Raw genomic sequence first — 22,654 nt, 5'->3', positions numbered from 1 at the left:
GGTAGGCCTTTGATGCTCACAAGGCAGGTATCTATCTTCTAATTACTGAACACTGCAGCACACCCACTTCTCCAGGAGATGTCTGTGCGCTAAGTGGAGACACGTAGAGCGGTCTGGAGCAGCAGATGCTAGGAGTTCAGTTAGGCTCATTTGCTGGCCCGCACATGCCAGCCTGTCAATACCTATGATTCAGATTTGTGCCTCGGCAGAATCTCAAATGATTTTACTGGTCTTAATCCTCTGGACTTATGTGCAAATAGCTGAGACCACACATGTTACATCTTTGAATGCCAAGTGTCTTCTGTACTCTTTTATTATCATCATAGTCTTTGCATCAAGATACATAGCAATGATAGCAGGTTTCTTTTTAAAGCTTAGTATTAAATATTAAATATCTTTCCCCACTTTAATTTTACATTACTCTGCCAAGAAAACGTTAAAACTCAAGTTATTTGAAGCCTGGACACACTTCCATGATTAGCCGGCTGTGTAAAAGTTGGTGGCTTTGCTCTTCCTGCCGTGTGAGCAAGTCCAGGCCCTAGAAAGATGGACGAGGTTATAACTGTTTTTCAAAAGTGTGCTACAAAAACGGATGGCCTGTTATAAGCCAGGTTACAAAGTCAAGATGGGGGTGAGGGAGGGACAGTTTCTTCCAGAAACAGAATTTCTGAAAAGTCCCAGTCCATTTTTCCCCAGGATGGTGGGAGGAGGGGTAAAATCTCAACATGAGCTTCAAAGCCCCGTCTCTGTGAGGGGACAACAGTCGCCTTACCGAGGGGGGCGCGGCCACGTCTGCCCATCCCCACTGCTCTCAGCGAGGCAAGGGACAGTTTATTGCCCGGTGAGTGTGAAGTGGGCTGAAGCTCGGTTGGTTCTGAATTCTCTAAGAGGTTTCTTCTAGAAACAAGACAACTCAGACTCTTCCTCTCACTTCAGCAAAGAAGTTACTTTAAAAGCACTTGGGAAGTTCCTGCTGTGCCCTTGCGGGGCGGCTCAGAGGAGGGAGTCGTCAGTACAGCCCCCTTCCAGGCCGTATCGGAACTCCTGAAGGTTGGAGACCCCGTAGAAGTGGACGAAGGCGGCTGCCACCACCAGGACGTGGAAGATCTGATGAGACTGGAACTGCAGGGACACAAGAGAGGGGCCTCAGGGGGACGGCATGGAAGGCTGGAGGAAGTAGAGACGGCACTCGCCTCTCCTCGTTCCTCCCTAAAATTTTTTACACCATAAAAGTGATAGATGTGTTGGAGAAAAAAAGTTGTTAAGCCCTGTCAGGGATACGCCACAATGTGACTACTGGTCACTGCCCTCCCCGCCATTCTCCCACCTACATGCACGGACCTGCACGTAGGAACTCGAGTGCACCCCCAGACACTACCTGACCCATGTCTCTCACTGCCTCGGACTCCGAGCTCTACCTGTGGGCCGGTCTCACCACCACAGGCCCCGCTGAAGTGTCGTTTCTTACCCATATGTCGAATTTTCCAGGGAAGAAGCGCTCAGGAATCCGCGCGGCGTAAAGGCCGGCTCCGGTGATGTACATCACGGCCATGAGGAAGAACCAGCCCATCTGGCCCACCGTGGTGGCCTTGACAAAGCCCTCCGCGATGGTAAAGTGCATGGTGGGCACGACGCCGCTCAAGCCAAGCCCCAGGAACACCCCTTAACAAAGCGGACGCAGAGCGTCAGGCGTGGAAACAGTACCGCTCGGAAGGCCCTGCTATCTCACTCTGATGAGCTACCTTCTGGTGAACAGTACATGTTTATTGGAAATTTAGCGCAAGATGGAGAACACTCAGCAAACATTTCTTTAGCATGCAGAATGGGAAGAAGGCTGTGTAGATGCTGATATAGCTACTCCCTCCTAAGGAGCGCCAAGAACAAACGTCTCACATTCTTCACTATCCGTGAAGCAGCCTAGGCGACCGTGTAGGTCAGAACTTCCTGATGGCTGCCTTGGGTACAGCACCGACACGGTGAGGCCTCAGGTGCTTTGCCAGCCAGGGAGGAGCAAGACAGGTTTCCCATTAAGATCAGGACCCTGACCTCCTGAGGAGACAGACAGACCCGGACTGGAAGTCGTCAGTGGCCACTGGACACAAAGTAAGTAAACGGACGGACAGAACGGGTGCCGGCTCAACACCACCGCCCTACACGCAACGGCAGGGCAGGGACCGCCTCTCCGTTTCTGCAGACGGCCTTGGTGAAGCATCAGTCTGGCACGTGGTCGGCACTTGATGAATACTTAATTATTTTAAATGAAGGTTAAAACACAGCAGATGTTCAGTCTAAAGGGACCGAAGACTAGCGCTAATCGACGTGTTGCTGCGAGTAATAAAGCTTGAGTCTGGATGAGACAAGAGGAAGATGTTTACGCTCACAGCTATCGTGTTACTTGCTAACAGTGTTTATGCCCAGGGTATTTTATTTACCAAGCCAAGCCTTCCATTCCCTTAGTAAAATAACTTGGGGTGGTTTAATTTCAGCCCCTTGGTTTGAGCTCAGGACTGAGCTCAGTGACCCTCAGGTCACTAAAATGACTGCTTTGTACATTATTTAACTTCCTCAAACCAAATGTAAGAGCAGTCATGTCTATACTTGTAGCTCATTGACCAGGCTGGTAATTATCTGTCCTATTAACATTTTACTGAAATAGTATGAAACCTGGGGGAGAACTGAGCTTTGAAGATGCACGCTGTTTTGTAAGTTCTAAACACAGATCAGGGTCTGAGTGGGGGCCCAGGGTTGACCCCCTTGGGCTCAAGGTCCAAATACCTATGAGGTTTACGCTCTGTCTTCCGACCCACCTGCTCTTGTCTGCCGGTGCTTAGGAGTGGCAAACCGGTCCCACTGGGCCACAATGATGGCAGAGATGCCCAGGACACAGACGCTGGAGAGGTAGATGAGCCGTGGCTGCGGGGAGCAGTAGAAGGAGTAATAGAGCCAGGGCACGAAGCTCCCCATGATGAGCAGGGCGATCCCTGAGTAGTCCAGCCTGAAAAGAGCCACAGAATGAGCGGAGCAGGGGGGACAAGTGAAGAGCTCCTAGGGCTTGGTTAGCCAGTTCTCTCTGTTCTCCAGCGGCTCTCAGAGGTGACCGCCCCCAGCCCCTCACTTCCCACTCGATCTGTCCTATATCCTGAATCAAAATCCCATGAGGTCAAGCACTTCTATTTTGCAGTGGAAAAGTCTGAACTGTATCCCTTTCCCCTGGTCGTGAACAGCTACATCCCCCTCACGGACACTTAAATTCAGGAATTCCATCACAGTCCAGCCAGTCTCCAGCTTCCACGCAGGAAGGGCTCTGAGTATTCCCCAGTTCTGATAGGTTGAGTTCTAAAAACAAAACCCTTCAACTGGGGGTATTATTAAGGTGTACTGTTCTGTTTTAGTCGACTTCTTAAAGATAAAAATGTATTCTTGTTACTGGTGTTACTGAGAAAAACAAAATAACTCACCATCACCTCCAAAACCACCACCACCACCACCACCACCACCACCACCAAAAACAAGCAAACAAACAGAACTCCAGGCTCAGAACTGGGGAATAAGGAGAGCCTTAGAGGATGGACATCTGGGGCTTCCAGCAATTATGTGGGCAGCAAAGATAAGCTTTACTGGACTGGTGGGTCAGAGCTCTAGCAGGACGGAGCACAGAAACTTTGCCACGTCCTGAACGGCTTGGGCCACCAGGAAGGTAGGACAGGACTGGGTACTCGGTCCGAGAGCAGCCCACTGGGACCCCAAATTTCACAAAGGGCAGCACTGCACAGGGAGAAAATATACCCGCAACTGGGCTCCATCTGTTGAGGAGGCTGCAGTGAAACTTTTCATGAAGGATTTAAGAGAAAAGCTTCCTGACCCTCTTATACCCGCAAAACAGAAAGCCCTTCCTCTGGCACATCAGGGACTCTTCCGGACTTGCTGGAGTTCCCGGGACCCCGCCGGCACCTGGATCGCAAGGTGTGAACGGTGCACGGTCGTGCCCTACCGACGCTCTTCTCACTCACTTGGAAAAGGTCCGAGAGACCTTCTCTGAGTGACAGTAGACGGTGTGAAAGAGCCAGGAGAAGCTTAGGCAGAGCACCGCGCCCAGGAAGAACATCCCGAACACCACCTTCTCCTGGAGGGGTGCCATGAAGTACATGTTTGGTCTGAGCATGGTCAGGATTCCCAGAAAGAGAAACAGCACAAAACCTACAGGACGGAGAGAAGAAGGGGAAAAAGGGAATGTGTGATGAGTTAAACCAGCACTAAAGCCACAGGTTGAGCTGTGGGCGCCGCGGTCGACAGCTTCCGGAGAAAACGGCACCCGTCGCACAAACCCAGACAGGAAGAGCATCCTCGGAAATGCTGGCGTTTTGTTCCTACCGCGGGGACCATGAAGTGGGGGTAGCTGCCTGCACCGGGGACGGTGCTGACCACAGAGGACGTCGTCTCCTCCCGCTTCTAGGCCTCCCACCCCCGCCGTACAGACCAGCGATGAAGGGCCCAGCAAGCTCACTGGTAGTTGAAAGGCACGCCGCCAGCTGTCAAACGGTCACAACAGTGTTGTTTTTCTTTCCCATGGACAAAGACTGTACAAGTACTGGGCATTTAAGGAGACAAAAAGTGTGACTTTCCACCCAGACCACTCACCAAGCAGGTGGGTCCAGATGTTGCCGGTCTCCGTGTGGATGCGGAAGATGCTCCTGAAGCAGGCCCGGAAGGAGGGCATGGGCGGCCTGTGGCCGTGCAGCAGGTAGTCGTTATCCTTCAGCCAGTCGGGGAGCACGTCGTAGGGGATGACCCTCCAGCGCCCCTCCCACACCTGGAACCACACACTCTGTAAGCGGGGCCTGGAGGACACGAGCCTCCTCAATGATAAGGGGTGAAGGAGAGTGTCAGCCCGGCTCCAGAGGGGTCCGGGGAACGGCGGGGCCAGCCTGGGGCCAGAGAAGCCAAGACACAGCACGAGGGAGGCTGCCCCAGGACCAATGGCTCGTGAATGGCTTTGTTCTTGTGTCATGAGAGTTCACCTGGATGTGCTTAGGTAAGTAGATAAGTGTTTCTCAGTCTTTAAAGAGAATATGGCAGGACCTCCTTTCAGCTACTTGAGTTTTAAAATTCAGTAGATGGAGTGAATGAAAACAAGGAAATAGAAATTATATATATGGTTTTAAAAATATACATTTACCCCTCCGCCCCTCTGCCCCCGGAGACTCTGGTGGCCGCCTGTCCATCCTTTCCCCCCTTTAGGTACTAAGTTCTCACTGGGTTGAGCCTATGACTTTTCAGAGCGGGGCTTCTTAACCTGGGACGTATGGACAATGGACAGTGTTGGAAATTTGGATGGAAAAGAAATTTTTATTTTCAATCACTTCTAACTAAATTTAACATTTCCCTCAGTTGTAAGTATGAGCAAGTCTAGTATTAGAATTTGTGACTCTGTCACCAATAGAAATCACAGATATTTTCATACACTAGTTTTGCAGAAATCAAAATATTGTTTCTACTCATTACCATTTAGAACTTATAAATTCTAATAAAATACATTACAGCTTGTCATGCATAGTTAACGTACGGATAAAGGTGCCGTGCTACTGTATCACATTCTAATATCCTGATGACTGCCAAAGGGACTGATAGCAAACATAGTTCAGAACTCCTGTTTTAGAATATACTTTGAGCAACGCCAACACAGTAGGCAGTAAAAAATTTAGCCAGATTCCCCTTGATTTACTTCACCATAAAGAAAAGCAAGCCCACGCACAGGAGCAAAAGCTCTTCCCCCCAGTGCATGCCTGCCAGGTGGGGGGAGCCCAGGTGAGCCTGCCCTCCCCCACCCAGGACAGGACCTTATACACAAACTCCTCCATCTTCTCCATGGCATGGTGGGCTTGCAGGGGCAGTGTCAGCACCCGCACCTCCTCCTCCTCTTCCTGAGGCACTGGGCATGCCCGCTCTTCTTCAGCCTGCAGGAACGAAACACACACCACGCCCCCCAGGAGTCCCCTAGTCCAGAGCAAGCGATCCAGAGAAACCCCAACTCACTGCCCTCTGCCCAGCCGCTCTCCCACACACCAGCCTTGTGGCCTTTTCTCCTACAGCATGACAGTGCGCAAGTTTAGCACTCTATAAATGCTGGAGCGAAAGCCCAACGCAGCACACGGGGGACAGACGGAGGGAGACTGGCACCCGAGGCACACGGGACTAGCGCACCAGGCCTACATGCTCTGTAAGGCCCAAGAGCCCACCCTTATCGCTAAGACAGCGGTTCTGAACTTGCCCCAATTTCCCAAGTATTTCTCTCTTCCAGATCACTGAATGCTCAAAAGAATGAAAAAGACGGAGTTTCAGAGATTCCCCTAACAATTTAAATCTGTGCAGTTCTCTGTTCACTGGCTCTGGGGATGCCACGGCGACTGAAACTCTGCATCCACAGCAGCTCCCAGGAGAAGCAGGGCCTCAGAACTGGTTCCGCGGAAGAAGCTGCAGGCCCTCCTGTGCTGCGGGGAGGCCTGAAACACAGTGTGCAGCTCGACAGCCCTCGCCTCCCAAGGAGGGGCTCCGGGCCGTGGACGCGGACAGCAGCTCCTCCTCCCGGCTGCTCTTTCCCCTGTGATGCTTCCTCTTAGATTTCGCAACACAGACTGATGCAGACCCCTCTGCCCCTCCGTAACGGAGTCCTTGGTTTCACTCAGGGTGGCAATGCTACTGCAATTTTGCTCAGGCAAAATGAAAAGACCACACCGATGTGCATGAAGTGCTGCCAGGTGCTTTCAGGAAGGGTGGGCCCTGCTCCCCGAGCCCCGCCCCTCGGTGACACAGTAAGAATGAGATGGAAGAGCAGGACAGGTGCCTGCCCGGAGTGCAGCGTCCACACCAGCCTGCAGCGGCTACTTCCAGAACTCTTCTATGAGAGAGACTTCTACCTTGTCAAAGCTACACGTTTGTTTTTTTTTAACATCTTTATTGGAGTATAACTACTTTACACTGTTGTGTTAGTTTCTGCTGTATAACAAAGTGAATCAGCTATACGTAAACAAATCTCCCCATATCTCCTCCCTCTTGCCTCTCCCTCCCCCCTCCCTTTCCCACCCCTCTAGGTGCTCACAAAGCACCGAGCTGATCTCCCTGTGCTATGCGGCTGCTTCCCACTAGCTATCTGTTTTACATTTGGTTGTGTATATATGTCCATGCCACTCCCTCACTTCGTCGCAGCTTACCCTTCCCCCTCCCCGTGTCCTCAAGTCCATTCTCTGTGTCTGCATCTTTATTCCCGTCCTGCCCCTAGGTTCTTCAGAACCATTTTTTTTAGGTTCCACATATATGTGTTAGCATACGGTATTTGTTTTTCTCTTTCTGGCTTACTTCACTCGCTACAGGGGTTTTTGTTTGTTCATTATACGAAGCCCAGCCTAATCTTGCCTGACTGCTTCCTTGCTTCAACCACAGACAGGCACTGGCCACTTGTAGAATTTCAGGTCTTGTGCTAATCACTGGGGTATAAGCAACCGCTTACAGTGGGAAAAACAGATAAAAAGAGTTACACTACAGCGTGTTGAGCACTGGGATAGAGAGAGTCCCTTGGGGAGGCCAACAGGCCTAAGGGGAGAGGCGGGCCCTGGGGGGACAACTTACTTTGGTTGGGCTGGCGACGCCCCGCTTGCCCTGCTCCTCTAGCAGGGGGCCCAGCTCAGCCAGCTCCACTGTGTCCGCCTCCCTGTTCCCGGCAGGAGCCCCACTGCCCTGGGCCACCACAGGTCCTTTGTGAGAAGACATCTGGCTGGTAGCTCAACGCTCTGCGGCTTCAGCTTGGGGAAAGGGTGGGGTCTCCCGGCCCCAGGGGGCAGAGAGTTCCCTGTGATGGAAGACACTGAAAGCAAACACAAACACCAAACACGAAGGGTGTCGACAAGTTATTCCTCTTACATCTCATTTCTACGAGCCATTACACGGGGACTAAGACACAGCCGCTCCAGTCCTAGAGGCCAGTTAAGTGCTTCTGTTCTCCTCTTAACTATCACCCTTTACTTGGAACCTCACTAATCTTAAAGAAAAGGCCGAAAACCTAGTTGCTTGCCTCCAAAGGATTTGTTTTTTGCACCGAACAGTCACCACAGAAGAACAGCTACCCACCCGCAAGTCCCTCCCACACGCATGGAGCGGAGTTTAGCCCACCAGCCCCAGAGCTACTCTGCCCTGCAAAGTCCTGGCCCTGAGACTCAGGAGGCCGACACCTGCTGTGACTGCTGCGAGGCCTCTGGCTTAGACATGAGCTAACTGCCGACGGAACTCGGTGGGCCTTACCTACGAATGCTGACACGCGTGCCTTGCGCACAAAAGGACCTCGGCTGTGGGCTAGGTGCCCAGTGGTTAGTTTCTCTGCCAGGTCTGCTACTTCTCTTATAGGATCACAGCCCGGGTTCGACGCCTGGACAGCAAGCTTTCCTCACAGCCGCCTCTCACAGCAGCAATAACTTGCCTGGACGCGGGAGGCTGAAGGCAGGAGGCAGCCCAGCCTTGCCCTCTGTCACCAAACAACCGGCTCAGCAAGCTGTCCCAGCAACCATGGCTCATGACCTACGCCCCACTCAAACGAGCTTTTCAGAGACCTGAGACAGGCACACAGATCCTGTAAGGAAGGAGTCTTTAATCAGGCCCCAGGGAGACGAAGGCAGTATGGAAAGGAGGGGGAAAGTGCCCCAAGATTTCCAGCCCCGCAACAGAGGCGTTTCCTGCTCGCAGCAGGAGGAGCCAGAATATCCACATTTTCTTGCACTGGGGTCATCTGAGCCCCGAAAAGCACAGGGCAGTGCAAAGAGGGCCAGGCAACACCTGCACACGGGGCGAGCTGCATGACAGGGAGGAAACGGAAGCTCGGGCAACCCACACCTTTCCTATGGGCAGTCGAGCAAGGCACCGTGTCCGTCCCCCATGGCTGTTCACCAGACATCCATCTTTGGCATCTTGTACCAGTTCTTTGTTTACCCAACAGTGATCTCAATTCCTTCTCAGGGATTATCATGCGATATATGCAGTCAGGTGAGGGCAATCCTCAAGTTTCAAAACAGTCATGCTACGCTCAACACACAAGCACAGCTGAAAGCTACTGGCAGAGCTGGTTCAAGAGAAGAGACGCCCATAACTCAGTGCACGCAGAGCTGTCTTCGGTGTCAACACACAAGCAGTTCCTCTTCCTCCAAAAGTGCAAGACTCTGACAAGAGAGACGCCAGCCCACAGTCATAGCCAACAACTGAGCCCAAGGAGAACAGGAAATTGGAGGCCTCTGAAACCTCAAGAGATAGGCAACCCATGTCAGCAGAAACATTGGGAAATCTTTCTCAATAAGCCGACCACAAAACATATTTCCTCAAAGTGAAGTGCTACTGAATAAACAGCTTAAATAAGAAATAATTTATACTGGGGCGAAAACATAAATAGCTTTGGGCGTCTTGGAGAAGCCTGAAAAGGGGAATATACTCAGCTATTCCAGAATACTGCTGCCAGTATTTGAGGGGTGGCCACTAGGGCTTCAGACAGATATATAGATACAGATATTCTCGGGTTCTGGGATACAACACGACATAGATCACAAATTTATACATATCCCTGATTTTGGTCAGAACACGTATTTCAAAATGAATGAATGAATGAATGAGGCGGCATTCCAGCAAGAAGCATATGACCTATTAGCTTCTGTTGCTAGCTAAGGGTTTCTGGACTCGTGCTTGTAGGGCTTCCTCCTGTCCCTCTCCCCAGAGCAAGCCACCACATTCACTGAATACTAAACAAATACGTTTAGTGCCAGCACCCTAAGGCACTTTAAGGTACTGTGCAAAATACAAAGTTGAACAAGTTAAGTCACTGTCTTGGAAGAGCCTGTACTCAGATGGCATAAGGTACTCTGTGATATGTACAAAACCAGTGATACAAGTGCGCTGCTCCAGGAGGACAGTGGACGGAGAACCCCTAACCTAGGACGGCCACACACTAGGTTCTGTTACTGTGAGCGTTGTCCTGTCACCATAGGGAGGAAAGTCCACTGTCCAGCCGGGTCTTCTAAACTGTAGCAACACAGGGACAGGAAAGGGAGAGAGAGGGGTCGGAGGTCTGGCAAGAAAGAAAAGCCAATAATGAATGCCAGGACCTGAAAATATCACTTGACAGCGTGGGCCACACAAACAGCTGGGAATTACTGCAAGCAAGCGTTTCAGTTTCTACTATATACCACCAGCCTCAGCCCCTAAAGTGTTAAGACTGACTCTGGGAACCTCAGGAGAGCCGAATGTACTTCAGCTTTCTGCTAGCTTTCCTATCCTTACCTATTTTAGAGGAAACACATTTTCCCTCAAACTCGCCACACCCAATATAGCCATTATAATTGGGCCAGACTCCACTGAGTGCATTTTTGATGGGATTTCTTCAATTCAAGCTGATAAATCTTTACCACTAAGCTTTCCAACTGGATAAACCTATGACATTAGAGAATAAAGCTGTGGAGGCAGGGAGGTGCTTGTGCTCCTATAAATAAGATTATCTGGTGCCAAAATAGGGAAAGGACTGATTCTTAATTGCCAGCATTTGCTGGTGAGTTTATTTCCCTCACACTTTTGGAGACATTTATTTTGTGAACCAGTTCCCAAGTTTTCCAGGCTATAGCACACTCCTTCCCTGGAAGGTCAAAGGCACAAAACTTCTTTTAGGAGTTTTTAATCTGGGGTCCCTGGGCCCTCACAGGTTCCATGGGTAAGCTCCATCTTACGCCCACATGACTCACATTGTTCTAAAGCAAGACTAGCCTAGCAGTAAAGACAAAGAACATAACCATCTTCTCCTCTGTCTGCTCTCTTTCTTAGGGAAGGTGGTTTCATAGCACTGCTGGGGGTGAATGAGTCAAGGCAAAGGCTTATGTTTGAAAACTATCAAGCAGTAAGGGAGCCTCAGCTTTCCTATTTGATCACAGTGTCACTGACTTAGAGTCTGCAGTGAAAAATCACAATGTAACTTTGTAGCTCTCCTCCAGATAAAGCTATCCCAACAGAAGGGGTCTGGTTTTTTTTTTTTTTTTTTTTTTGATCCCAGAGACAGGTAAGCTTTTCAAATGCCATGACAAAAAGAAAAAAAGTAAAGTATACAGGAATATGAAGGCGTTTCGTACCAGTCCTTGTTTTTAATACCTGGCTTTTAAGTAAATTACACATATATGGCCACTATAGTTACACATTATAGTGATAACTTTATACTGTGAAAGCCCCGATGAAACAAAAGCAAACAAAGTGCACGTCTAAAAGCCAATCACTTGGAATCAGTTTGCCTAGAGGGCACTTTCAAGGATCTCTTCAATCCAAGATAGCTAAAACTTTACAAATATTAATCACATCCCCAACATTTCTGAGCAGGAAAAGGGAATCAACTTTGAGTACAGTGAGAGGAACAAAGTCCAGTGTGTGCCATGAGGGACAAATGGACATTAAGGACAAAATGTAACAACTTTGTTGAGTATCAGCACCAGAAAACACCCCACCAGTATTAATAAAGCTTCTGGATTTAAAGATGACTGTTTAGTTCACCAGCATGATCACAAGGAGATGGGACAGGAGACTGTAGCAAGAGCGTTAAAGACTTTCCGTTTGGCTTTTGTGTGTGTGTGTGTGTGTGTGTGTGTGTGTGTGTGTGGTACGCGGGCCCTCTCACTGTTGTGACCTCTCCCGTTGCGGAGCACAGGCTCCGGACGCGCAGGCTCAGCGGCCATGGCTCACGGGACCAGCCGCTCCACTGGCATGTGGGATCTTCCCGGACCTGGGCATGAACCCGTGTCCCCTGCATTGGCAGGCGGACTCTCAACCACTGCGCCACCAGGGAAGCCCTCCGTTTGGCTTTATAGTAAAGGAGTCAAGGAAATTTCTTCGGGAAACAGAGAACAAACTTTTGGGCCGAGAACGAAGTGCAAATGTCTTTTATCCATCTGCGAATACCACTGATTATACACAACACGCGTGGCACTGTGGCTACAGAGAAGGCAAAGAGACCAGTTAGTGCCTTCGCATGGCTGCTGGCCTCTTTTAAGAGGAGGCAATAACTTCTGTTTTCTACTAAAACCACTACAAGGCTAAATGCCATGAAGTGCTGGAGGAATTCGGAAGAAAAGCTCAATTTTAGTTGGAATAATCAGGAAAGGTATGGTGGAAGATTTTAAGAAAGGACCTTGATAGGTAAAGATGCGATCAAGGCATTCCAGAAGGGTAGTGCTATGAACCTAGGCAGGCTTGAAAGAACAAAGCCCCCAGGGCAGTGAATAATCCACCTTCCATAAGGAAGGTCTTGGAAAGGTAAAATGAGGCCAGACTTAAGAAACGGGAGACAGCCTAAAAGCCTACCTACGGTGGTGCACTTTATCCATTAGCAATGGGGAGCCTACTGGGTTAAGGCTGCGCCCTTGTCTGAGTCTCCTTCCTACTTGCAGGCAAAGTGTTTGCTTAAAATTTCTGTTTATCCCCTGGGGATCATGTAATTTCTTGGCCACTGAGCATTGAATGCTTTCAGATTCTACTCAGAAATTAGGTATAGTTTTGTGGAGGTCCACCCTAAGACGGTTGCTGACAGGTAACACAGCAGTTTTTAAAGATTGATTCCCCAAGTATCAACCACTATAAGGTAACACAGAAGTGACTCCTGGGATAAAGAAATTTAGTGGCTGCAAGCTGGGAACTATTACCCTGATGCTGCAACCTGTTTGACACCACCCCGCCTAAGTTCCTACTACTGTATGGACACTACAAAACCTAAGGAACAACAGTTGCTCCATCACTGGTCACGCAACCTCTATTAAGAGAGAAAAGCAGGAGACAGATCCCACGATCACTTCATTTCAGAAAAGAACCAGCCATTATAGCGTTCGCTTGATTTAAGTCAGTGGCCTATATAGTCCCTGCTGTGTTTTCTAGCCTTTCTTCTACATACTGGGGGGAAACTATGGTTAATCCAGCTAAGTACTTAGTAGGCCTCCTGTTGCTCCTCTGACACCTGAAACTATGTAAATGAAATTCGCCTTGTCAGTTTCCCTTTCGCCAACGTAGCACCAGAAACCGAGGAGAAAACATACCTAATTTCTTCAAACTCGAAGGCTTGACCAAAAATCTCAAACATAGAATGGCATCAATGAGAGATTTATGAGGGAATGAAATTTCGTTTTTCCCTAACGTACTTTAGATTCTGCTCACATTGCAGCTTTTGGGACTACCTTAAACAAAGGCAAATCGTCCACCAACGTCCCCTTCTCCCCCATCAAGGTGGGCGCACCGTCACGGTCTAGGAACCTTGGAGCTCCTCAGGTCACCAAAGGCGGGTACTCCCCGCAGAGAGGCGGTTCCGCGACCCAGGCCTGCAGCCCCTCCGCGCTGGCCTCGCGCGGCGTTGGGACCAGGCTCAGCTCCGGCCTGGCGGGCCCGAGTCGGAGCCCAAATCCGGACGTCTCACCCCGACGACGGGGAGGCACGGCAGCCACCACGGCTGTTGGCAGCGGGGGACGCGGCGCGCACGGGAGGGGCCACGAACGTGGACACCCGACGCGGAGTGGCCGGAGGCGCGGTCGGCTTCAGGCGGGGGTCTCGGGGCCCTCGGAGCCCTCGGGACGCCCGGGCAGGCCGGCTCCACGGCTGCTGCCTCAGGCCCACGCCGAGGCTCCCGGGGGGACTCGCGCTCCGGCCGACCCCTGCCCTCCCATCCGCTCGCCGCGGAGGCCCGGGAAACTTACGGCGGGCGGCGGGCTCTGCTCGGGGCCGCGGACCCCGCGCTACATCCCGCGGCGCTGGAGACGGCCTGTGGCCGAGCGGCCCGAACCTTCTGCGCCCTCCCCGCGCCGGAAGGGGCGCGCAACCGCACAGCGTCACCTCCGCGGGAGCGTCACGTCCTCAGGGCGCTCCGCCCCCTTGGCCCCAGCGAGGCCCAATCACAGGCCGGCCTCTCAGCCCTGCCCCGAGCGGGACCCGCCCCTCCATCTGGCCCCGCCCCCTCCAGCCGGACAATCTTTCCTCAGTCCCAATCACAGGCCCGCTCCCTCGGCCCCGCCTCCCCTCGCGGGGCCCCGCCCCTCATCCGGCCCCGCCCCCTTCGCGGCTCGGCGGCGCCTCAAGTCCCAATCGCGGGTCCTCTCCCCTCGGCCCCGCCTCCTGCGCGCGGGCCCCGCCCCCTCACTCTGCTTCAATCGTAACCCCCACCCCCCCCCGCAAGGCCTCGCGGGGACCACGCCCCCAAGTTGCAAACTAGGGCGCGTGATGGGGAAGGAATTTCAGAGAATTAGACCGAACCCTGCGAAGGAATGCCGAGTTTCCTACCCTGCACCTTGTCCTCTAGGCTGGGCACTTCTTAATCCCTCTTTTTCAACTTCATGGCCCCTCCCTCCCTTCCGTAAATATTTACTGAGCGCCTGTCGTGTGCGAGGCGCGAGGCAGGCAGGCTCCCGGTTACGAAGAGTGCGGCGGAGCTGACTGGTCTTCCTCGGGGACTCCCTGCTCCGCCCCGGGCTCCCGCTGCGGCCAGAGGGGACCGCACGGTGCTGCAGCCCTCGCCTGGGCGACTGACACTTCTCACTTCTCCCAAGGCTGGTACGTGACCAGTCTATTTTAGATGCAGAGAGAAGGTACTTTAGTATGATCCTGTATGGATGCTTCAGGGCAGTGGGATTAATTCTGGTGCTGCTTAACAGCGTAGCAGGCTCTGGAGTCACATAGACCCAGGCTTCTGTCCCTGGCCAGGCTCTCACCTTGAGCACGTTACCGAACGCTCCACATCGTAAGTACCTCGTCTGACAAACAGGAATAAAATAGTGCTGTTTCACGGGCTGTTTGTCAGCATTGAGATAATTTATGCAGGCTCTTAGTTTGATGCTTGGCAAATCGTAAATGCTTCACAAACCTTAGCTATTATGTGCTGCCCGCTGTATAAAACCCTCAGAAACGTGTGCTGTCCACAGTACTGAGTTTGTTTCTCAGCATGGCGTTACCAGGCTCTTACCTGCTCCCAGGCCTCATCTTCCTCCACTTTCCCTCTGGCATTTGGGCCTCAATGAACTTGCCTGGTTCTCCAAATGTGAACTTCTCTCCTGCTCCTCAGGCTTTTGCACATGCTGGTCCTTCTGTTGGATTGTCATGCCCCCATTCTCTGCCAAAGGATCCAAGCAACTTGCAATTCCCAGTTCTAGGCTTGGCTTTGGATCGAGACAATCCTAGCTTCACATTCAGGCTCTGCCAGCCACTGGCCAGCTGTATGACCTTCTGCATATCCTTAATCTCAGACTCACAGGATTATAATAAGGATTCAATTACACAATGATCATTCAGCACAGCACCTGCTACGAGGCTGTTAACCAAAAAACTTTTTTTCTTCTCTTCCTCCTTCTCAGAATCTTTTCCAAACCCTCCATCTGCACCTTGTGTCTCTTCTATAGTATTAACCACACTGTGTTGTAATTATTTATCACTGTCTTACTCTAGACAATGAGTTGTTTGGGGTCTAAGAACAGTCTTGGTCATGGTTGAATCCTCAGGACCTAGCACAGTGCTTGGCATGTGGCAGGTCCTTAATGTTTGTATACTGAGTGGATAAGGCAGGAACCCGTGCGAGACAAGGAATGAGCTTCTGTGTGGGAAATTCTCTTTGCCGGGCTGCTTCACTGTGTGAGCCCAACAACCCTAGGCAAGATTTTCCTTTTTGGAGGTGAGGTAGCCGAGTGTGTCTCACAGAGCCCAGTACACACACACACCAGCTGATCAAGACATGTCTGATGGAATACCAGTAACACAATTTAGTGATGGTTCTACCCTGGGGAGCGTCCACAAGCCTTTCTTCCAGGGGCCCCAGGGGCAGCAGTATACAGTTCCATGCAGAAAAACAATGCCGACCTTCCTCCTGACCTGATGCATGGTTCTGTTCCACTGTGACTAACAGGAGATCTGAAGAGGTGGCCCTGGTGTGACGCTGGGAGGGAGTGGACTGGGCCAGGCTGTTGGAGCAGGAGAAGGGCGGTCAGGACAGATGTACCTGGGGGCCAACTCTGTCCAGGCACCAACCAGTCCGGCTAGGGCTGGTGGTGTCAGGTTACTTTTGAAAGGACAAGGCTTCTCTTCCAAACAGAAAGACAATACTTTGACTTATTTGCCAGGTACCCTGAAGGATAAATGCAGTGAAGAAAGGGCCAAGGGAAGGAAGGAGGGAAGGAGTGGCCAAACCAAGGACCACTGTGAGGGGTACCTGGGCTCCAAAAGCTTCCCTCTCACTTGTATTCTCCTTCCTCCACCTTAAAAGTTCTCCAGGGAGAAGCTGGGCTTCTGGCTCTGCAGAGACAGCTGCTAAGATGAGTGTGGAGTTTGGTGGCCGCTCACATTTCAGCACAGGGTACAACCGCTCAAAGGTTCTTTGGAAGACCCGGGGGAAATTCTGTGCTGGGAAACCCTTCCTCCCAAGATTCTCAGGCATGAAAAGCCTTGGAAACAAGGACCCCAGACACAACCACCTCTTCGGTAGAACACAAGGGCCTTAGCCCCATTTATTTGCATAAGCCAGAGGTTTCTGTCACAGTAGCAGTCTTAGATCGTGGGGAGCCCTCTCCCTCCAGCCTCGGCAGGGGCAGAGGGAGACAGACACACGAACACGTCTTTCAGATCCCTTTCTCTGAGGCCTGAAGAGACCATCTCCTCCTCTCCTGTTGCCTGTAAAACATTAGCTTTCTAAGTCTGCACCCCCCACCGCACACACAGTCTGCTATGGGTTAAGCACCAAATATTAAATCAAACCCATCAAACAGGTTGCTCTTTAACCAGAGACACAAAGAAGACTGTGATGCCACGAAGGAACTGGCCGGTCTTGGAACAAATGTACACGCTCCCTTCTTTCTGACCCGTGGAAGAGTCTGCTCCTTGAGCCTGACCTGGATGTTTCACCACAGGGAGACTGGGGAGCCTTCCAGGGAATGACTCGGCTTTGGCCCTCTTCCACGGCTATAAGGATGCTGTTTCCACAGGGACCATCCAGATTCCAGCTCCGGAGAAAGACAAAAAGGCTGACACTGTCGGGAAGGGCACCTAGGGCTTAGAGCAGTTGAGGGCTGACTGGGGGCAAATGCCGGCAGCGGGACCAGGGAAGTGAGGGGATGCTCAGTAGGTAAATCGCATCTTTTGCGAGTAGCCCAGTTTGTCCAAGTTGGGGTGGCAGGCCAGCTGCACCATCGGGGGTGGCCCACAGAGCAGCAGCAGCACATCCTCCCCTGGGGCGGGCAGGTGCTCCTGGATCATGTCGGCAGACACAAAGCCCTTGCTGTAGGCCCAATCTGCGTGGGGAGAGGAGAGAATGACACTCCAGATCCATGCTGGCAGTGGGGTGCAGCGCGGGGCCGGGGTTGGGGGCTGGTAGTCCAGAAAGCCTCCTGAGAGGGTACAGAGCTGTAGCGGCAGCTGGACGGGTCTACTCAGCCTGCTTCAGCGGCGCGGCCAGCCCTGCACCCACCCGGTAAACAGGAACCACGGGACAGAGTCCAGGACACCACTGTGTCCGTGAGCTCAGAGTCTGGCAGTGTCGGGCAGGGTCAGTTTCACTGAAACCAGAACCCACAGACGGGCGAGGCCCTGATCTGGGGATGTCCAGAAATGGGGAGGGTACCTTCTGGGGGGTGATCCAGAGTGAACCGGAGCGTAAAGCGGTCGGGGTGTCGGGCCTGCAGCTCCTCTAGGTCCTCCCGTAAGATTATGTCCTTTTCAGTCTGAAAGGAAGAGAAGCAAAGTCTTTAGGAACCTTCTCAGGTTCCTAAGCGTAACAACATAGAAAGGTCTCTGCTATAACAACTTTCCAACCAGGAAAGAAAAAGAAAACTGAAGTTCTAGGGAATAAGCAAGGGTTTTAGGCAGTTAGGATGAGGGGAGGGAGAGGGGAACAGCCTTTATTTACACAATATGAAGGAATAAAGACAGAATATTTAACAACGGAGACTCAAGGAGCAAGTTTCTATACTCAGGACTAGACTCCTTAAATGTTTTCCTTTCTTCTCTCCTTGCGGGCCAGGGAGGGAATGTGGCTCAGTGCCCTGTCCTCCTTATTGTGGAAGAGGACCCTCTACCCACACGGAGGCCTTGGCCAGAGGCTGAGCCAGACACTGGGCTAGTTTTGCCCGCTGGTACCATACCTCTCCCCACACAGTAACTCTGAAGTCCCAGGACTGAGAAAAGCAACACAACCTGGTTGGCAAAAAGCAGAAAGCACTGGGTTGGATCTTCTGGGTCTTTCAGGATGGCCTGGATCAGCTGCAGCATTGGGGTGATTCCTGCACACAGATGCCCCACGGTGAGATGCGGTGGCCACCCTCCCCGTCCCTGCTCCTTAGCTGCCCAACCCTTTCATCTTAATTCTACTCACTCACCCCTTCACTCTGTTTTCCTTTGTGTCCTAATTCTCTACCCTCCCCCTGTGTCTTCACAGCACCTACATTTCTGCAAGATAGGCCCTTTACCCCAAACTCACTAAAATTCACATCTGGTAGGTGAATTGTGGTCACGTGCTCAAAATTCACATAAATTCATATTGCTGAAATCCTTCTAAGGAACCAATCCAAGACTCTCTGGAAGTCCCTCGGAGGCTAAGGCTCCAGTATCACAGATGACTGCAAGTACCTACTGATTCAGTGCTGAGATGCCTGGAGCCCTGGACATGCAGGTTAAGTGCACGTGCTTTGGAACTGAGCAGAGCTGCACACTAACCCTGCCTCTACCCATGTGGAAACGATTCAACCTCTCTGAACCTCCGTGTTCCCATCCGTAAAATGGGAAGGCTTGTACTTATGTCATAGACATATATAAAGAGTCTAGCACAGTGTCTAACATAGGGAAATGTCCAATGTTAATTTTCTATCTTCTCGACTGTCCTATTCTTAGCTGCTTCTCTGTTCTCACCTAAAATTTATTAGGTTCATTCCATCTGAGGTCTCGGGAGAGCCCACATGATTTGTTTCTCTCATTCTGTCAGTTGAAATAGATTTTGGAGGGTTTCTACCTGATTATAATTTTGTTTTGCAGCAACTGGGGAGCTCTAGGCATTGCTGGGAATCCCCTGATTAAGTTTGGCCATGATTACCAAACCTCCTGAGGTTCACCTGGAAGCTGCCACGGCAAGTCACAATGGTGGGAGGGAGCAGGGGACAAGCACCTGTGCCGCCGGCAATCATTCCCAGTTTCCTGGCCACTCGTGGTTCTGGTGGAGACTTTTTGTTGGGCTGAATGCTAAACATCCCTGAGAAGTCGAGTGGAGAGATGGGTGAAAGAACAGTCAATTCAGGGAAATAAGAAAACAAATGCAGAATCGAAAATTCGCCCCAGGCCAGTTCTGCAGCTGCTGTGGAATCTGATCCTGGAGCTTGGGTGTTGCGCCAGCCCTGACAACAAGACACTTGAGGGACAGTGGGGCCAGGACTGTCTGTCCCATATTATGAGCTATGAGTCAGTTTAGGAACACACAGTGAGTCATAAGCTGACTCCCACAGAGGGTCACTCCCTGCTCAGGGCGACAGGCATGAGGCCAGGTGGGAATCTATTTTCCCAAGTGGCACAGAGCAGCTCTCAGGCTTGCTAACGAACCCAGCTGTTCCCACTGGAAGGGCTGAACGTAACCTCTGGCTCTCTGCATAGCTCGGCCTGAGGGGCGACTCTCTGAGGGAGAGAAAGAGAGGCCCGCGTTTGCATTAGTCATCTCCAGGGCTGTCACGGTGGGTGAATTCATGTGGATGGAGAACTGATCCCTGTGTCAAGAGGGGCTGAGGAACACGCCTTTCTATAATGTCACGGCTGTGTTTACAGGAGGGGCAGCTGGCTCTCACCCACATGCACACACACACATGGACACACAGAACCACACTGTGTGGAGAGGACGCCGGGCACCGGAGACGTGGGAGCCAGGCCATTACCTTTCCCAGCGTAAGTGAGCAACCCACTTGGCCCCCGAAACTCCACCACGTCCCCAGTCTTCAGGCTATCCAGGTACTGAGACATCTTTCCCCCCTCAGGAAATTTGGGGTGCACACCCTTCAGGTAGACCTGATAAGACAGAATGGAAAGTACTTTGTTTGGAATGTCCCTGGTTTCTGGGCCCCCTGTTGACTGAACCTGCCTGAAGCAGGGCAGGGATGACACACACGCTCTCTCTTCCCATTCCACACACTTTCCTCATGTCCACAAAGGACACGCATCTCCTCCTATCAAACACATCTTGGAAGTTTCTACAGATCCCAGAGGGAGGGGGATAAGGGGCTCCTGGGGCTCCTTCCGACCTTCTTACCTTGATGACAAGGTCCACATAGCCTCGGTCCTCATCGCTGGTGACGGGAGTGTACGGCCTGATGACCAGGCTGCCATCGATCCGGGCAGACAGGTAGACATGTTTGCCTGGGGGCCACGTGAAGAGCTACATAAGGGCTCCTGTGGAGGTGCTGCATTCCTGTTACCTTTCAAAATAATCTGGGAGGTTTGAGAGGACAGAAGCATCTTGCTCCGTGCTGGGGTCCCAGTGAGCTACCAGGCAGGGAGGATTCACCCCTTTGAGCCCCCAGCTGGGTCCCTCATAAACTACCCTCTGCTGAGATTCTTATCAATGACTGCCAGGACCTTAGTAGTGAGTTGAGGGTCTGGGCAATGGGGAAAAGATTAGTGCTTGCTCAGCGGGGATATAAGCAAATCCTGCAGGAAGGAGGGAGGACTGCTGAGTGTCGAAGATGTCTGGGGGCACAGAAGCCACACCCTAGAGTGGCCCAGGGCACCTCACAGCCTGGAGGATACGCAGCCTGGTGGGGAAAGGGTGATGGAGTGGGGAGGCACTAGGCTGAAGCAGCGCGTTTCAGGAGACCCCAGAAGGGGGCTCACCCTATTAGAATACCAGGGAAAGGAGCCCACGCCGCAGTTCTTACCCACAGGCAGCCCCAGAACGTGGTGGGCGGTGGGCAGGGCAAAGCGGAACCTCTTGGTGTTGTGGTTCACGGTCTGGAGGATGGATGACAAGCGTCTCACCAGGCAGGTCTGGTGTCGCCAACTCCCCGGGGCATCCCTACCACAGCCGAGCGGAACTCCGGTCCCCTCCGCTACTCCACAACTCACTGTCTTGTCTAGCAGTCGCAGCAGGTACTTCTCATTGGGGTCCAGGAGCGTGATCCGCGGCCGGCGGGACCTCCGCACCAGGTAGGAGCCCAGAGCCAGGCCGAGCAGAGTCAGCAGCCCCACCCCCAGGGAGGCCAGCAGGACTGGGCTCTGCGGGCAGAGGGGGCAGCGTGACCGTCGCGCCGGGGATAGAGTCCAGGGCGTGGGCGGTGACGGGCCCCTACGACTTGCCCCCCAGGTGGCGACCCCGAACTCCGGCGCAGGAGCAAGCCGAGCTCAGGGGGCAGCCTGGGTGGGGTCCCCAGCCCTAGCGTGCGGTACCGGGACCCCGGCATCCAGGGCGGGTGTAAAGCCCTGCGGGGCGGGGTCGTCGGTGAGAGCCCCTGGTCCGGACCTGAGTGCGGGGAACCAGGAGGGGCGGAGTCCCCTGGTGCGGGTTACGGAGCGAGGGTCTCACCGGCTGCAGCCCCATTTTCAAGAGCCGCGTCCTCCACCTCGCAGCCAGCGCCCAGATCCCACAATGCGCCGCGGGGCGGACAGGAGGCGGGGCCAGGAGGGGCGGGGCTGACTGGGCGGGGCCCTGTAGGGGCGGAGTCACTCCGCGCCCCACCTCTTTCCTCCGGACTCGGCTCCCAGGTACTCGTACAAGGAGGGGCTGCAGCTCCAGACCCTCCTCCCCAGCCTTCTGTCCCTGCTGCGTAGACCGCTTAGCGTCGAACAGGGAGGGAGTCCTGTCAAACGTAGAACCTCCCCAGCCTTCTGTCCCTGATACGTAGACCGCTTAGCGTCGAACAGGGAGGGAGTCCTGTCAAACGTAGAACCACACCAAGCTGAAACTGGAAATCTCCAAGTCTGCAAATTGCTTAGCAGGGAGGAATCTGGCGTTCGGAGAGAGACAGGCTCAAAGTAGAGCAGGAGGGCCTGAAACTGATCATTGTGTTGTCACGTTAGTTCTTCAAAGGGCAGACTTTCAACCAGAGGATTCACAGCCTGGCCAAGTCTCCTCGGGAATGACAGTGGCATCTTCATTTCCTGCTTCCGTGACTGGTTTTGCTCACATGGCCAGGTCCTCATGCCATCAGGCTCATTCAGGAGCTCCTTTTGGGTCCAGATCAAGCTTCTCATCTGGATCTGGGTTCTCCAGCCCCCGGGGCCAAAGACCTGGCTTTGGGGGCAGACTGGACTGAATCAGAACCTGGACGACTTCCTCAACTTCTTTCTGATTCCTGTCTGCAGATAGATAAGTGCTATGAGACGTGTAATGTGCTTAACATGTAGCCTGTCATAGAACAAAACACTCAACAGATATCAGCTGCTCCAATGACTCTCTGCCGACAGTGATGATGCTCGGTTAGAGATTCGAGCTGAGCCCTGCTGGCAGCAGAGGCGGGGGACAGGAGGAAACGGTAACAGATGCTGAGGGCCAGGAGCCACACATCGGCCGAGATGCCCATTCCCTCTCATACCCAGTTCCCAGCCGGGTTGACGTTTGCTCTTTTTTTTTTTTTTTTTTTTTTTGCGGTGCGCGGGCCTCTCACTATTG

The 22,654-nt window shown here is 52.5% G+C and overlaps 2 protein-coding genes across 3 annotated transcripts; both read right to left on the bottom strand.

The window, feature by feature from the left end:
• Positions 1–282: 282 nt before the first annotated feature.
• Positions 283–13,852, bottom strand: ADIPOR1 (adiponectin receptor 1). The gene is made up of 8 exons (XM_081223559.1): positions 13,740–13,852; positions 7,624–7,858; positions 5,838–5,954; positions 4,639–4,810; positions 4,011–4,197; positions 2,808–2,995; positions 1,469–1,662; positions 283–1,122 (listed from the first exon to the last, which is right to left on the bottom strand). The coding sequence occupies exons 2-8, from the start codon at positions 7,762–7,764 to the stop codon at positions 994–996; spliced, it is 1,128 nt and encodes a 375-aa protein (XP_081079685.1). The 5' UTR covers positions 7,765–7,858; positions 13,740–13,852; the 3' UTR covers positions 283–993.
• A 2,647-nt stretch (positions 13,853–16,499) lies between these two features.
• Positions 16,500–21,671, bottom strand: CYB5R1 (cytochrome b5 reductase 1). Of its 2 annotated transcripts, none has more exons than XM_081226422.1 (9): positions 21,569–21,671; positions 21,112–21,261; positions 20,925–20,997; positions 20,300–20,406; positions 19,929–20,058; positions 19,175–19,258; positions 18,211–18,296; positions 17,639–17,738; positions 16,500–17,309 (listed from the first exon to the last, which is right to left on the bottom strand). In XM_081226422.1, exons 1-9 carry the CDS (start codon positions 21,581–21,583, stop codon positions 17,137–17,139), a joined length of 918 nt encoding a protein of 305 aa, XP_081082548.1. In that variant the 5' UTR covers positions 21,584–21,671; the 3' UTR covers positions 16,500–17,136. The 2 variants fall into 2 exon arrangements, with proteins under 2 accessions (XP_081082548.1, XP_081082547.1); XM_081226421.1 differs by having other exon boundaries at positions 21,506–21,647.
• Between the last annotated feature and the right edge of the window lie 983 nt (positions 21,672–22,654).

Source organism: Mesoplodon bidens, assembly GCF_964165515.1.
Source record: "Mesoplodon bidens genome assembly, chromosome: 2".
Lineage (NCBI taxonomy): Eukaryota > Metazoa > Chordata > Mammalia > Artiodactyla > Ziphiidae > Mesoplodon > Mesoplodon bidens.
The sequence above is the reverse complement of the archived record's forward strand: the minus strand, read 5'-3'. Positions and strand labels throughout refer to the sequence as shown.

Excerpts from the sequence above, each read along its gene's own strand:
- ADIPOR1 (XM_081223559.1), bottom strand. The coding sequence starts at position 7,764 with ATGTCTTCTCACAAAGGACCTGTGGTGGCCCAGGGCAGTGGGGCTCCT. Across the intron at positions 1,663-2,807 it reads GCACCGGCAGACAAGAGCAG|GGGTGTTCCTGGGGCTTGGC; the intron begins GTGGGTCGGAAG and ends CGCTTTGTTAAG. Across the intron at positions 1,123-1,468 it reads CTGGAAAATTCGACATATGG|TTCCAGTCTCATCAGATCTT; the intron begins GTAAGAAACGAC and ends GTGTCCCTGCAG.
- CYB5R1 (XM_081226421.1), bottom strand. The coding sequence starts at position 21,583 with ATGGGGCTGCAGCCGGTGAGACCCTCGCTCCGTAACCCGCACCAGGGG. Across the intron at positions 20,998-21,111 it reads TGCGACTGCTAGACAAGACA|ACCGTGAACCACAACACCAA; the intron begins GTGAGTTGTGGA and ends TCCATCCTCCAG. Across the intron at positions 20,407-20,924 it reads CGTTCTGGGGCTGCCTGTGG|GCAAACATGTCTACCTGTCT; the intron begins GTAAGAACTGCG and ends CGTGGCCCCCAG.